This window comes from Gossypium hirsutum, chromosome A07 (genome assembly GCF_007990345.1).
Source record: "Gossypium hirsutum isolate 1008001.06 chromosome A07, Gossypium_hirsutum_v2.1, whole genome shotgun sequence".
Taxonomy (NCBI): Eukaryota; Viridiplantae; Streptophyta; class Magnoliopsida; order Malvales; family Malvaceae; genus Gossypium; species Gossypium hirsutum.
In genome coordinates, this window is record NC_053430.1 from 6,915,426 (window position 1) to 6,932,848 (window position 17,423).

General features: G+C 28.1%; 1 protein-coding gene across 8 annotated transcripts; it reads left to right on the forward strand.

Annotated features, from left to right (window-relative positions):
- The first annotated feature begins 3,570 nt into the window (after positions 1 to 3,570).
- LOC121232052 (4-coumarate--CoA ligase-like 9) lies at positions 3,571 to 17,079 on the forward strand. Of its 8 annotated transcripts, none has more exons than XM_041117416.1 (7): positions 3,571 to 4,868; positions 9,733 to 10,710; positions 14,432 to 14,621; positions 15,788 to 15,933; positions 16,517 to 16,584; positions 16,667 to 16,769; positions 16,860 to 17,079. In XM_041117416.1, the coding sequence occupies exons 1-7, from the start codon at positions 3,834 to 3,836 to the stop codon at positions 16,983 to 16,985; spliced, it is 2,646 nt and encodes an 881-aa protein (XP_040973350.1). In that variant the 5' UTR covers positions 3,571 to 3,833; the 3' UTR covers positions 16,986 to 17,079. The 8 variants fall into 8 exon arrangements, 7 of the variants coding, with proteins under 7 accessions (XP_040973350.1, XP_040973351.1, XP_040973355.1 ...); XM_041117417.1 differs by having other exon boundaries at positions 15,797 to 15,933; XM_041117421.1 differs by lacking the exon at positions 9,733 to 10,710.
- The last annotated feature ends 344 nt before the right edge of the window (positions 17,080 to 17,423 follow it).

A 17,423-nucleotide genomic window follows, 5' to 3' on the forward strand; every position in this document is an offset into this window, starting at 1 on the left:
TCTTATCTATCTTACCTACAACATTCTCACCCTCTCGAAACTACGTTGTTTCATGAATTTTTCAAGCAAGCTCTACACTCTCAATGATTAAAACGATCACCATACGAAACTTACCTTCAACTTTACTCAAACCAGTTTAGATCCATACTCCCTTTCTCTTTTCGGTTTATTCATGCTCAGCTTCCAATCAAGCTTGCTTGGGAATATCCAATAAAATCTAGATCAATTTTATTGTTTGCTTAATTTTATTCCTCGGAAAATAAAAGAAAAAGAAATGAATAATCTACATGTTTTTTGTAAAAATTTTGAAATAGAAAAAAAATTGTTTTGAATATAAAGAATTCAATTTATATTTAGATTAATAATATGATTTTTTATATCGATTAATTAGATCCAATTTTAGTTTTAAAATTGAGTGAAATTCAATTTAGAAATCATGTGAAAGAAACAAGGACTTGGTTTTATTTGGTGGGTAAAAATTATGTTTTTGCAATGAAGAATACAAGAAGAGAGAAAAATAAATTGGAAGAAGAAGAAAAAAATAAAATAAAAATTAAATTGTTCAAAAAAATGTAAGGATTAGTTTTAACAAATGGAAAATATAAAAAAATTACGTTAAAAGAAATATATATGAGAGAAAAATAGAGGGAGAAGGAAAAGAGAATAAAAAAAGTTCAAAGAACATAAAAAAAATGCTCAAAATGAAAAAGAATATAGGGATCAATTATATAATTTAATTTAAAATTTTCGTTTGAAATAATGATTTAACATGCGATGTCAGTTTATTGTTACACTATTAACGACAATTTATTAACGACAATTAATATTCGGTAACTAAAATATTACAATATAATAATGTAAATAATTAAAACGTAATATTTTAAATATAAACAACTAAAATCTAAAATGTAACCTTAAAAAAATATTTTAATAATTTATCCTAATTAAAATATGATAAAAGTCGTATATATGTGCCTTCCCATAAGTGGAGTGTATCAATGGGTAATTTCACTCTTTTTTAGGAATAAGAAATAACAACGGGCAGAAGCAATATTAGTCTTGTCTTGGTTTTCAGCTTAATCAAAATCAGCTTTTCATTTATATGTTATATGATATATTGGCACCATCAATTAAAATATATATATATTTGAGCAAATTTAGGGTGATGTTATTTAACACATTGGCAAAAACCGAAAACACGATAAGAAAAACTCATATTCATAAATAATTTAAGGTAAATTATAAAATAGTCATTTTTGTTTACTTTATATTATATTTTAATTAATTATGTTTAAAATATTACGTTTTAATTACTTATGTTATTGTTTTTACGTAGTGGTCACTCTGTTGCTAAATTCTATTACCTCCCTAATAGCAATCCTACATGGCAATCTAAACGGGTTTTAAATGCCATCTTGGATATCTAAATGAATGGAAATAGATTTTTAATTTTATAAATTTAATTAATTAAAAATTTTAAATTAATTACACATTGAATTAGAAAAAAGAAAACTGTGCGTCTTATTTTTCTTTTAGTCTTATTTTCCATATTGACTGAAAAAGCTATTTTCATCCCAATTGAAAATTCAAGTTGACATTTAAAACTCATTTGGACTGTCACGTGGGATTAGGGAGTAATGAAGCTTAACGGTAAAGTGACTACTTTGTAATAAAACGATAACGTAAGTGACTAAAATATAAAATTTCAAACATAAATGACTAAAATGAAAACTGGAGCAAACAAAAGGATCTATTTTTATAATTTATCTAATAATTTACAACTTAATACTATTTATGTAATTAAATTCATAACTTTTCATCCATTTTTGATTAGACGTCATAAATTGTTAATTATCAATTAAATTTTTATTATTTTTAAAAAATTAAATTATCTTTTTTTAACCGAACCCATTAAATAGAACTTTTTTACAATTTATTCCAAATGTTATAAATATTAAATTACATCACACTCACATTATGAGTTTAAAAATTTATGTAATAAATATACGAAATAAATCTCAAAACTATATATAAATTTTTATCTAATATATAATTGCTACATGAAGTTTTTTTTAAATAAATACATTAATTTGTTTTTATAATAAATAAATAAAATTATTTGTGTACACAATATATAAACTTTAAAAAACAATATATTAATAATTGTGTTAACAATTTATGAGAATTGAATCAAATCATAATTTAAGGTATAAAATTACACAAAATCAAAGTTCATATATGTATTGCATATTAAACCAAATTTTTATCTATATATTGAGATTTATCCCTAAATATATTTATTAAAAGTTTATATAAAAATTAAATGATTTTTTTGTTAAAATGATAAAGTTAAATAATTAAAATCCATTGTGTCATGAGTTCAAAATCTTAATTATGATTCAATTTTTATTGATTTTATATAAATATATATATATAAAAGACAAACATACCTCATAATATAACTTGCTTTGCGTATAAAGGTACTTTAATAATTTCTCAATTGAGTTGATATCTAATTTACTCGTGACATCAACTTAATTAATGACATAATACAAGTATAGGTAGAAATTATAAAAAAAAGTAAAGTCTACACACGTAGTTATCTAATTATTAGAGTGTTTTTATTTTAGGCCATCTAATTACAAAAATTTTCAATTTCATCACTAATATTTTCAACATTTCATATTTTGGTCACTTATCCATTAAATAGTTAATCAAACGCTAATGTTTTCTTTTTTTATTAGTATAACCATAGATTTGGTCTTCAAATTTTACATATTTTATCAATTTGATTTTGATTTTAAAATATTCAAATATATGAATTATCAAAATATTTTTTTTGAATTTTTATGATTTTATGATTTTATAATTTTTTTGTTTAAATTTGGTTCTTATTCTTTATAACATTTTTATGATTTTTATAATATTTAATAATTTTTAAATATTTATTATTTTTTGAAATTAAAATTAAATTAATAAAATACGTAAAATATATAAATTAAATTTATTATTATACCAATAAAAAAAAGTTATATCAACATTTATTAACAATACCCTTAAAAGAAAACATTTCATTAATGCCTTAACAATTGAGAAAACAAAATATCAAGTATTGAAAATGTTAATGATAAAATTATATATATTCAATATTAATGATAAAATTATATTTATATATATATACATATACATATATAAATTAGTGAACAAAATAAAAATGGATATTATAAAAAAAGGTTAAATTTTGTTATTAGTCCGTGTACATTTCAAAATTTAAAATTACAATTACTACCAAATGATAACTGTTAAATTCATAAGTTAAGTTATTCTATTTCCAAAATCTGATATGGTAAACATATCATTATATATGCAATAGATTATCAAGATTGAAATTTCAAAATTCGAAAAATATAAGGATTTTAAAATGATACAATTGTAGAATATGGATTAAATCAATAACTGTACATATAATGCATAACTATTAATTGAAGCTAACTAAATGAATTTAACTGCTACTGTTTAGGCTAGGAGTAAAAATTTAAAATTCAAAAAATAAAGGGACTAAAATTGACCAATTTGAAAATTATGGGGACTAAATTAATCAAATTAAAGTACAAAGATTAAATCCATAACTTTCACAAAGTGCAGGGACTAATAGTAGAATTTAACCTAGAAAAACTATTTTCAACGCCGTTACATTAAAATGGAAACAATTACTAAACAATAATCCAAAATTGGTAGTGTAATACACGTCATAAATTACATCAAAGTCTGTCAACTGTCAAATCCTAATATAAATCCCCATAAAGTTACAGTCAGCTTACATCTCAATTTCCATGGCCGAAACGGATCCCAAACGTTTAATGGATCCGAAAACCGGATTCTGTCACCAAACCGGAACTTACAGTAGCCTTAGACGGCCCCTCCCTTTGCCGCCAATCAATCAACCGCTTTCCGTGGCCGAATTTTGTCTCTCCCTTTTCCAGCGGACTTCCACTGACGGCTCCACCACTTTCGTCGTCAATGAAACCGCCGGCGAATCGCTATCTCACTCTCAATTCGTTTCTCAAGTACGTTCCCTAGCTTACTCTCTACAGCAGCGTTACTCTCTTTCCCAAAACGACGTCGCTTTCGTTGTCTCACCGCCTTCGATTCATATTCCCGTTGTTTACTTCGCCTTGCTGTCTTTGGGAATCATCGTTTCTCCCTCAAATCCACTCAGTTCCAACTCGGAAATCGCTTACCAGATCCAACTCAGTAAATCCGTTATTGCCTTCGCTACTTCAAAAGCCTTCCATAAAATCCCTTTTCTTAAACACGGAACCATACTCCTCGACTCGCCCGAGTTTCTCTCCATGTTAACTGAGTCCAATATCGATAACATCATTAAAAGCGTGAAGGTAAACCAGTCCGACACGGCAGCGATATTGTATTCTTCGGGAACCACCGGCCGAGTCAAAGGCGTGATGGTGACTCACCGAAACCTAATCGGAATTTTGGCGATTATTCATCGCTATAACATGGATCAAGGCAAAGATAACGGTATGCCGCCGTGGCGACCGGTGACGTTTTTCACCGTGCCTTTGTTCCACGCTTTCGGTTTCTTTATGTTGTTGGGGATGGTTTTGTCAGCGAGTACAGTGGTTTTGGTAGAGAGATTTGATTTCGAAGAAATGCTAAGAGCAGTTGAAAAGTACAAGGTTACAGCCATGCCAGTGTCGCCGCCGGTTGTGGTGGCTTTTGTTAAATCGGGTTTGACAAAAAAGTACAACTTAAGCTCGCTTCAAAGACTTGGCTGCGGTGGCGCGTCGCTTGGAGAGGAAATGGCTCAGCGATTCAGGAAGAAGTTCCCCAATGTGCTATTGGCGCAGGTACCTTTTATTTGGTTAAAATATGCTTTTAGTTTGAGATTTAATCCCTATACTTTAAAAAAAATAAGATAACTTAATCATTAAAATTTTAAATACTTTTTATCAAAATTTCTCAATTTTAAATTTGGCTTGCCTCATTTGATATGACGAATGATTGGCAGGAAATAAATATTATAAGTTGATAAATTTTAATAGAAATTACCAACTGTTATAATAATTGAATTTAAAAATATTGAATTTTTAATTCTTAAAGTGTAAAGATTAAATATTGAATTTGTTACAAATATAAGGACTAATAACATATTTTAACCTTTTTATTTACTTATTTGTTTATTTCTTGGCTTTATGTTCACTACGTAGCACTTTATCTAACGATTAAAAATATAATAACAAAAAAATGAAAATTATTAAACCATTTAGATTAAGTTTGGACTAAAATAATGACAATAATAATTTAATCTTTTTAAAATTAAATTTGACGATCTCATTAAATAAATAAAATTGAAAACAAAAATTTTTAATGTTCCAAATTACACTATAAATATTTTAAAGCATTATAGTAATGGTATTTTTATATTATTTTTAAATAAAAAATTATAAATTATAAATCAAGAACGCAAGCATTTTAAAACCTCATTATCACTCCATTTATTTCATGATTGAATAAATTTTAAAAAATTAATATAAAATATATTTTACTCACACGAGAGTGACAAAATCTTATATATATATAACTTTCTTAAATATTTATTTAAAATGAGATTTTTATTAAAACATTGTTCTTTTATGAAAATATTGGAAAATAAATTCTTAAATGTGCTTTTTAAATTGCAAATTAGCTACCCTGGAAATTTTGATTGAATCTTAATCTCCATTCATTATATTAATGTTGCTGTTCCCAAAAAAAAAGTAATGAAAATATTAGGAAAATACTAACATCATAATTAGTATAATAACACATAACATTTCAAAAATGTCAATAAAAGCAACATATTATAACATTTTGATAATGAAAAAATAACATCAAAATTTCTTAGTAGAATCAAAACACTAATTCACTATAATACTGAAGTGTATATATATAAACTTTTTTAACCTCCTAATAGATACAGTGACATATAACATGTCAACAATCACAATAAAAATAAGATATAATGCATGAAAAAATAAAAATGAAAATAACATTTTCAACTTTTTATAAATAATTTTAAAAATAAATGCTTACAAAGTGTCATGGTAAGTTTTAAGAGTAATTGAGATGGATTAGGGTATTGGAAGAGGTAATAAGTGGATACGAAAAGGGGGAAGGAGTGAATATATTATTAGTTAGTGTAAATATTTTATTTTGATTAAAATATTGGCATAAATTTTAGAAATTGTTAATATTATTAAAATTATCTGTTAATTTAGGACCATTACGAAACTATTTTTTTGTCATGTGACAATGATTTTTATTTTATTTTAGAATATCACACCAATAAATTTAACAGAATAATTTTAATAATGTTAATAACTGAACTTGAATAAAAATATAAAAATTAAATTCTAAATATATAAATAGTACAAAATTTGTAGCATATTGTAATTTTATAATTTAGTCTAAAATTAATTAACTCAAAACTATACTAGTTAAAGATTAAAACAAATCAATTAGAATCATATGATTCTTAGATTAAAATGTCCGGATTTTTTGTTTTTTCTCAGAAAAAAAAATGGATGTTTGTCGGCTTCTGCTTTACACCCACCTTATATATATATATATGCATGTGGCCATTCCCGTGCCCGCGTACCATTACAGGCATTAGCGTCCAGAAAACCGGCCAATCCCTTGCCTCTTAATTAATAATTTAATGAAACGGTCAATACTAATATAAATAAATGATACCAGATTTATGGCGCTACATAGAAGTTTATGTTTCATTCCTCCAATTTTAAAAAATTAAAATTATAAAATATCATTGAATTATTTTAATGAATTATTTTAATTTTTTTATTTAAATCATTTAATTATTTGAAAACTTTGATTTAAATTATTCAGCTATTAAAGTTTTTTTTAAAAGTCAATTAACAAGCTATAAGCGATGATTCAGTAACTAGTATGATCCATTAGTACTTATTGACATGCTTTAGCTCCAAGTAGATTTGACAATTAGTGTTGAAGATTGTAGAAAAAAAGTATTTTGATTTTGGTTCATATATCTGTGACGTCTAAAGTTATTTCATAAAAAATAAAACTTAACTATAAAAAAGAAAAAAAATGAGAACTTTCGATTAGTGCAAACAATGTGAACAGAAAATGTTATATAGTAGCAAGTTTAATAACTATTTGACTTAAAACTTTCAAATAGTTAGTGATTATTTTATAACTATTTTATAACTTTTTAAAGTTGATTACATTTTACTTAAAAAAATTATGTAATAAACATATTTATTAAAAATTAACATAAAAATTAATTAATATCTTGATCACCATGATGAAATTAATTATTTATCACTTATAGTATTTTGAGTTGAAATATTATTACGATTAAATTTATACAAAGCCACCATAATGTCTAAAATCTCAATCTTACATTTATTTTTAATTTAACTTTTCTATTAATATATTTGGTATAAAAAAAAATCATCGTCTTGCCATAATCCAGTATGTTTTACATTTTCTTTCATCCAAGTACTAGATTTTTGACAACTAAAATATATTTAATCACATTTTCTCATTTGATTTGAATATCATTTATACTATTGTAGAGAGTTTGATTGAATTTGTGTTACTCGTTAATCAGGACTAATTTAATTATAAAATCACCAAAAATTCATTTTTTATTATAAAAATAATAAATATTATTTATATTTATAAAGTGAATTATGAAATTTGAACCCAAAATATTATAATCTTCACGGTAAAAGTATTATGGAGGCCTCTACACTAGTAGTCAAATTGCATTTTGTCCATTTATTTAATAAATTGATAAATTGGTTCTTTTTGTTAAAAGTTTTATCTATTTATACTGTTAAAAAATGACGTGGTTGATAAAATAATCAGATAATGACACGTGACATGCCATATGTACCTCATGTTGACATATATATATAGACCAATTTTTAATAGCAAAAATGAATAAATTTTTTGATGGAATAACCAACTTTCTCTTTGATTTTGTCTATTTTTTGAGTAAAGAGGACAAAATACAATCTAACTCTCAGTATAAGGGTCTTTATAGTACTTTTACCTAATTTCTATCACAACTTTACCCTTTCAACCAATACCATAATTTTTATATCAATTTTTTTATTTACTAATTTATCTTTTTTTTTCTTAGAAACATTAAATCAATTGAATTTTTTAATCAAAGGTTAGAGTAAACTATCAAAATAATCACTTTTGGTTATCTCAGGTAACATTTTAGTCACTTATGTTTAAAATATTACGTTTTAGTCACTTACATTATCATGTTATAACATTTTAGCACTGAGCATTAATTGTCATTAACGGTGTAACGGTAAGCTGATGTGGCACGTTAAAGCATCATTTCAAAAGCTGATGTGGCACGTTAAAGCATCATTTCAAACAAAAATTTTAGGTTGAATTATATAATTGATCTCTATATTTTTTTTTCGTTTTAAGTATTTTAAATTTTTTACGTTAAAAGAGATGAAAAATGAAGAAGAATAGAGGGAGAAGCAGAAGAGAATGAAAAATAAAGAAAAAAAAAAGAAAGTTAAAAGAACATAAAAGAAAAACATAAATTGCTCAAAACGAAAAAATATGAGGATTAATTGTATAATTTAACTTAAAATTTTTCTTTGAAATGATGATTTAATATGTCAAACCAGTTTACTATTACACCGTTAACGATAATTAACGCATAGTGATTAAAATGTAACATTTTAAACATAATTAAAATGTAACATGATATAAACAAAAGTGATTACTTTCATAACTTACACTAAAAATTAAAATGAACCTTTTTGCGGTACTTTCAATTACTAAATATATTTTACTTTTATTTACGTCTAAAATTATCAAATTATAATTTTACTTTTATTTACGTCTAAAATTATCAAATTATCTTTTTAAGTCATCATCATTATAATTAATAGATTTGTATAATTATAATAAAAAATAAGAAAGATAATATAGAAACGGATTAAAATTATAATGAATACATTGGTACAATTATAATCAAAATCAATTATTATAATAAATAAAATGATAATTAAAATATCTTTTAACTTAAACCATAATAAATTTAATTAAATAATTTTCACCTCAATTACATTCAAGTATGGGTAATAAACAGTATAAAAAGAATCAGATTTCATAGGTAAATAGCAATCAAAAGAAAAACATAAAAGGTTAAAATATTCTTTTAAGTATTTTTACTTTTGCATATATAAAATTCTAGTTTTTTTATATTTGCTTTAAGGAAATTAATTTTTAAAATTTTAAAATTTAAGTTAAATTACTAACATAATTAAAAATATTCTATTAGTGTAACATTTTAAAATAAAAAAGTTACTTACCTAGTACTCATACATAAAAATTAACATTGTAACTAATTTAAATTTAATAGAATAAATTTAACAGCGTTTACCAAATTAATAAATACTAAATTTCTTAGATAAAAATAAAAGAAAATAAATTTCAAGAAAAATATAAAAATTTATAACACATTCAAACCAAAACAAACACAAATAGCCTGTTTCAGCCAATTTTGAATCCATACTATTTTAAAATCATTGCATCCACATACACTAAATCCTAATATAAATCTCCCAAAAGAATTTCAAGTCAGCTTTCATTTCAACTTCGGAAAGGTAACCAAACCGTTTAATAGATCCGACAACCGGATTTTGTCGCCAGACCGGAATTTACAATTGCCTTACACCGACCATCCCTTTGCCGCCAATCAGTCAACCGCTTTCCGCCGCCGAATTTTGTTTCTCAATTTTCAACAGTACTTTCACCGACGGTGCCACCACTTTCTCCGTCAACACAACCACCGGAGAGGCGCTGTCTTACTCCCAATTAGTTTCTCAAGTCCGTTCCCTTGCTTACTCTCTGCAACAACGTTACTCTCTTTCCCAACACGACGTCGCTTTCATCCTTTCACCGCCTTCGATTCATGTCCCCGTGGTTTACTTCGCTTTGTTATCGTTAGGAATCGTCGTTTCTCCTGCAAATCCACTCAGTTCCAAGTCGGAAATTGCTCACCAGATCCAACTCAGTAAACCAGTTGTTGCCTTCGTTACTTCAGAAACCTCTCATAAAATTCCTTCTCTTACACACGGAACTATTCTCCTCGACTCTCCCGAGTTTCTCTCCTTGTTAACTCAATCCAATATCGTTAACGGCCTCACAAAAAGTGTAAAGGTTAACCAGTCCGACACTGCTGCGATATTGTATTCTTCAGGAACCACCGGCCGAGTCAAAGGCGTGATGATAACTCACCGAAACCTAATCGCAATGATGGCGGTGATTCATCACCAAAACACGAACCAAGGCCAAGGTAACGAGAAGCGGCCGCGGTCGGTGACGTTTTTCACGGTGCCTTTGTTCCACGTGTTTGGTTTCTTTATGTTGTTGGCGGTGGTTCTGTTAGGTAATACAGTCGTTTTGGTGGAAAGGTTTGATTTCGAAGAAATGTTAAGAGCAGTTGAGAAGTACAAGGTTACAGGCATGCCGGTGTCGCCGCCGCTTGCGGTGGCGTTTGTTAAATCGGACTTGACAAAAAAATACGACTTGAGCTCCCTTCAAGGGCTTGGCTGTGGCGGCGCCCCGCTTGGGAAGGACATTGCTATGCGGTTCAATGAGAAGTTCCCCGGCGTGTTATTGGTGCAGGTATTTTCTAATTATTTATGTTTTTGTTTTAATAATTACAACGTAATGGTTTCTTTTTAACCAAGGATCAAGATAATATAAAAAAATAAACAATATAAAAAGTTCATAACAATTTTATACAAAAGTTTATATGATAGTAAAATAATTTAAATTTTATACAAATATTAAAAAAATAAAATGTTCAAAACAAAACACGTGAGAACTGTCATATTTAAAATTTATTTAGTTAATATTCTCGTTAAAAACACATTACAACCCTTTTTAAAAAATTTAGTGTACCTAAAAAATAATAATAATAAAATGACAAAGTTATAAACCACATAAATTTTTCATTATATTTTTTATTTTATATATAAAAAATATTTTAATAAACTAGAAGATGATAGAAGTAGAACATGAAAAATGTAAATAAAAGTTATATTTTGTAAAATGTGAAAAATATTTCTTTAAAATATGTCAATTTTAAATGAATAGTTATAATTTAAAATTAAATAGTAAATTTTAAATATTTTTATTTATTTATAATTTAATTGATGTTAATTAAGATTCAATCATAAAGGTTAAGCCATATACTTTGTATTATTGTTCGACAAAGCTCGGATAGAAAATGAAAAGAAGTTAAATTGGATAGAACATTGGGTGGATGATAAATTAAATAAAAATTATATTTTGAGAAATGTTAAAAGAAAATGTATTTTAATAGCTACTATTTAATTGCATTCGTATATTTTTATTTTAAAATTTTTTATAATAATTCTTAAACGTTTTTTTTATCAATCTATAATTAAATGGATGCTACTTAATTATGGATTCAGTCATAAATAATTAGCATGGTTTTTAAATATTTGCTTGACTTTTGCAATAAAAAATACCAAAAAATGATAAAAATAATAAAAATAATATTTTATCTTAAAATTCACTTGCAATTTTTCAAAAGTTTTGATTTGGTACATAAATTATAATTTATTAATAATGTTGAGAGGAGGCCGACTTCTTCCAGGAAAGTCTTGCAAGTATCTATGTTTAGAGTCGATGGGCTTCTCAACTAGTCGGCATTGTCCACAAATTGGCTATAGACCCTGTCAAAAGCTTGAGCCAGAAGTAAGATTTACAAAGTGTGAACACCTTATCAGATCGAGCCTTACATCTTTAGTTTCTAAAAAAATGGCACTTAGAATATTTATCTGTGAAGAGTCAGTCTCCTCTCAACAAAAATCAAATTTATTCCCAAAAAATTTTACCGTCTGATTGATAAAAATTGAGAAATCATTGTGTTCTAATTATACCCTCAATTTATGTGCTCTTCAAATGATTTAAAGTTAATCTTTTTATTTTAAATTTCAACTGCTTAGCATATTATTTGATTTAAAAATTAAACTTTAATTGATAACATATATTTAAAATTGATAGAAGTCAATTGATGATAATCTTATCAATTAAATTTTAATTTTTAAATTAAAATTTATTTGAATATCAAATACAACATATCCAAATTTTATATTTAATAGAAATCTATTTACATTTTATCAACTGAAATTTATTTTTCAAAATTAGACCAAATAAAGGGATTAAAATTTTAAAAATAAAAATATAGAGACTAAATTTCAAGAGTATGAAGAGCACAGGGATTGAAGGGATAATTAAACCCTGAAATTGAATCCGTCGATAAAACTGATGAAAAAAAAGTTTGAAAAAAATCCAAAAGCCTAATTAAAGCTCACTGCAAATCATATTCACTTGAAAAAGTAAAAAGTTCACATGGCGGAAACAGCAGCCAATCACCGCCGTCCGGCGGTAGATCCAAACACCGGTTTCTCTTCTCAAACGAAAACTTTCCACAGTCTCAGACCACACGTCCCTCTCCCGCCACCTTCTCAGCCTCTTTCCCTCCCTCAATATGCCCTCTCCCTCTTCCACAGCTCTTACCACACCTCCGCCACCGCCGGTGGCGACACCATTTTCATCGTCGATGCTGCTAACGGCAATTCCCTTTCTTACTCCCAATTCATTGCTCAAATCTATTCCCTCGCTTACTCATTGAAGAAGAAATATTCCCTCTCACGAAACGAGGTAGCATTCATTCTCTCCCCTCCGTCGTTTCACGTCCCTTCGCTTTACTTCGCTCTTATGTCATTAGGAATCGTTGTTTCTCCAGCCAACCCACACGGTTCGGAGTCGGAGATTACTCACCAGGTCCAACTCAGTAAGCCCGTTATTGCATTCGCTACTTCGAAGACATCTTCCAAGCTTCCATCTCTCAAACTTGGAACAGTCCTAGTCGACTCGCCGGAGTTCCTCTCTTTCTTAACTCAACCAAACATCGGTAACGAGGTCTTCGATAGTGTGAAGGTGAGTCAGCACGACACGGCAGCTATCCTTTATTCTTCCGGGACAACCGGACTAGTCAAAGGCGTACTGCTGAGTCACCTCAACATAATCGCGTTGGTTGCTGGGTATTATCACCTACGAAAAACCCCTCAGGAACAGGAGGAACCGCACCCAGTGTCGTTTTTCACTGTGCCTTTATTTCACGTGTTTGGGTTCTTTTTGTTAGCGAGGGCATTTTCAATGGGCGAAACGGTGGTTTTCACGGACAGATTTGAATTTGAGGGAATGTTGAGATCCATTGAGAAGTATAAAATAACTTATATGCCAGTTTCTCCGCCGCTTGTGGTGGCGTTTACTAAATCGGAATTGACTAAGAAGTATGACCTCAGCTCGCTTATGCTGCTAGGGTCCGGTGGCGCTCCGCTTGGTAAGGAGGTTTCTGAGCGGTTCAAAGAGAAATTCCCCACCGTAGAACTTATTCAAGTAAGAATTAGTACACTAATACTGTTCACATCTCTTTCTACTTTGCCGGCTTAACATAATAAATTAAAGAGAACCAAGTTCAGTTTCCTCAGTCCTGTATTAAAAATAAAAATAAAAATTTAAAGGTCCCTTTACTTCTATCTAATGAAATTTAATCTTACTTTTCAGGTTTTAGAATACTATTAAAATTATTAATAGTGAAATCTAAAATTTAAAAGTTAAAAAAATTAAATTCCATATAATAAAAATATAGATACTAAATTCTTAACTTTTAAAAACTAAAAAGAACTTAATGCCACATTTTAACCTAAATTAAAATCACTTTATTGATAATCTCCTCGTCATATTATTCACCATCTAGGCCTAAACTACTCTGACGTTGGGGTTAATTTTTTTCAGGTTAATCCTTGAAGTTGGTAAGTATTTTTAAATTAAGGCCTAAACTAAATAGTTGTTTTCACTAAGGTCTAAATTTTAGGGTTTTTAAGGAGATATTAGGGATTAATTTAGAAAAAATAAATTCAAACTTTAATATAAAAAAATTGTTAAGTTTAGGGATTAATTTGGACAAAAAAAAATTCAGCCAAATACAGGAACAATTATCAAGTTTAGGAAGATAAAAATAAATAGGCCTCAATATAAGAGTAATTGTCAAGTTCAGGACTCAAATACCTATTTAACCCCTATATATAACTATATATAATAATGATTATGTTCATATTCGGTATATATTCACCCGAATTCAGTTAATAGAGTGTAATTGTCTATGCTTTTCATGTTACTTTGGTTCAAAAGAATTTAGATGCTGGGCTTTTGGGTGCAAAAGTAGATTGATGTCAAATTTAAATCAGTACAATCTTGTTTGGGTGAATGTTAACAGTATTGTTACTGTTGATTTTGATGTGCTAAGGGGTATGGGCTGACTGAGACCAGCGGCGGAGCAACCAGGGCAATAGGGCCTGAGGAGGCAGGTCGGTACGGTTCGGTTGGCCGCCTTGCTGAAAACATGGAAGGCAAGATAGTTGATCCTGAAACTGGTGAAGCATTGCCTCCTGGGCAGAGAGGAGAACTATGGTTGAGAGGCCCAACAGTCATGAAAGGTATCGTTCTATCTTATTTATTTTTATTCGATATCTATAAAGTCTTAGTTAAATATATGGATATGGCAATAAACTTGTATATGAACTTACAACAAAATCTGAATAATTTAGATTTATTATAGGGGGAAAAGAGGTATTGTTTAAAGAGGGAAATGTGCTGCCAGAATTGTGTGCTTGGGAATTGAAACCCACATTAATTACCGGTTTCTAAGAGGGAGTTAGGTTTCACTTTGTCAATAAAGTTTGGTGGTTGCCTAATTTGTGTGATCAAAACTTATCATCTCAAGGCCTATAAGTTTCTTTTTTCTTTTTAAAAGCTTTGGGCCTTTGGCCTATAAGTTTATTTAATTATGTTGGGCTGATAGTTGAGTGAAGAGGAACTTCCCTAGTTGGTCTACTGGTATTGGGTATTAACTTCAAAAATTCATATGGTAGGTTTGAATCATAAAAGGCAATTTTGTTTATGATATTTGAGTTAGCAGTAATTTGTTCCTATCAAACCTAAGTCTTGTTTGTGGTGTGTGAGTAGAACTGTTCATAGATTAAGTTATTCATTCAAATCTGAAGGCCCATTTGAAATTTAGAATAAATATGTTATATATATATATATATAAATTTACAACTCACACTCCATTAACATGAATGAATTGTCGAAGAAGGCTAAGATAAATGTGATACATCAAAGCCAATTATAAATGAGCAAAATGACATAGATTTTAGGCTTTACTAATGTATAGAAACTTGAAAAGATTGAAAAATATAATTTTTCATTTTCATAAGTATGTTTGGTAGTCAATATTGGAAAATTTAGAAGATAATAATTTTCTTTCCATTCATTGCTCAGTAAAATTGAAAATTTAAAGTAAAGGAAATAAAACATACAAAAAATGAATGATTTTAAATTAACATAATATTTTTCTTATTTTTTCTTCCCTCGTCATTTCAAATTGGAAAGACTAATTTTGATACATTATGACGAAAAATAATCATATCTCTTATTGTCTTTCTTCTCATTTTTCTTTACTACTAAATAAACTCAAAATTTTGTTTTATTTCTTCTACTTTTCCCCTCTCTCCTTTCATCTCTCTAGTTTTTTTACTCAATAAAACACAGCCTTAATCTTTCGACATTTTATAAAATTCACCTGTGAATATATATAGTATAGGTTATGTAGGTGATGAGAAGGCAACAGCAGAAACCTTGGACTCAGAAGGGTGGTTAAAAACTGGTGACATTTGTTATTTTGATTCTGAAGGGTTTCTCTACGTTGTTGATAGGTTGAAAGAATTGATCAAATACAAAGCCTATCAGGTAAATCATCATTTACTTTACAGCTTAGGTTACTTAACCTCAAAGGGGAAACTAGAAATTAATTTAGAGGAGCTCGAGGTTTTTTTTATTAAAATTTCATCCTTATATTGGATTATAATTTTATGATTTTGAAAAGGATTAAATCGAAATTCTAACATTCTAAGGATAAAACTATAATTTTACCATATATTAATTTAAGATTTTATGAATTTTGGATTCAAGATTTGGAGTCTGGCTCATTATTTTTTTTCAAAGGACTCGAGATTAAATTATTTTTTAATAGTTAAAATACAATTTTACCCTGAATCAAAATTTTAGCATTTTTAAAAGACCAAATTATAATTTTACCATCTAGGATTTTATGAATTTTGAGATCAAAAGTAGCAACTCCCATTTTAGGGGAGTCAGTGCTTGCCTTCCTCCCTTTCCCCTAACTTGAGTACGAGTGTCTGGTACAGATATATTCTCGATTCAATTGATTAAAAACCGACTAGAAATGACAAAGAAATTGGTTGGACTCGTTGGTTTTTAAACCTTTTTGGACAATACAATCAACGTCATTGTATGGAAAACCAAAATGCAGGTCCCTCCAGCTGAATTGGAACATTTACTTCATTCCCATCCAGAAATTGTTGATGCTGCGGTGATTCCGTACGTACTCTTTTTTTTTTTTATATATATATTATCACGTGTTCTTTAACTCAGTATCATAAATCTCACATCGATTGATCAGGTACCCGGATGAAGAAGCAGGGCAGATTCCCATGGCATATGTAGTCAGGAACCCTGGAAGTAACATTACACAGGCACAAGTCATGGATTTCATTGCAAAACAAGCATGTTTCTAAAACACCACCACAGATAATATGTTTCTTTTTTCTTTAGGCAAAACTGTGATGCCGGAGCTGATTTTTCGACATTTGCAGGTTGCACCGTACAAGAAGATCCGACGAGTTGCTTTTATAAATTCAATACCGAAAACTCCGGCAGGGAAGATCTTGAGGAGGGAACTCATTAATCATTCTCTATCTAATGGTTTATCTAAATTATAGAACCATATATATATGTGAGCACATATAATCTTATTATAGTGGCGAACATTGACAATAGGCTTTGGTTTATCTAAATAAAAAACTTATTTAATCATGAGTTCAAAATTTACCATGAATTATTTTATTATTGTATAAAATCGTGAAAAGGCTTTAATAGTAACTCGTTTATTTTGTATATAAAAAGATATTTTAATAATATTTTAACTAAATTGTTGATTCATACATTAACTCAATGACTTAATATAAATATAAACATACATTTTTATGAAAATATTTTATTACGTATTATCAATAAGAATTATTACGTTTTGCACTAATAAAATTTGAAAACATTTCTAAAACCATAAAATTTATTAATTCATATGCAATAAATATAAGAAAACAAAACATATAAATAATATCCGTTGTTTGTAAAATTTTTAGACTTAACCAGAAAGG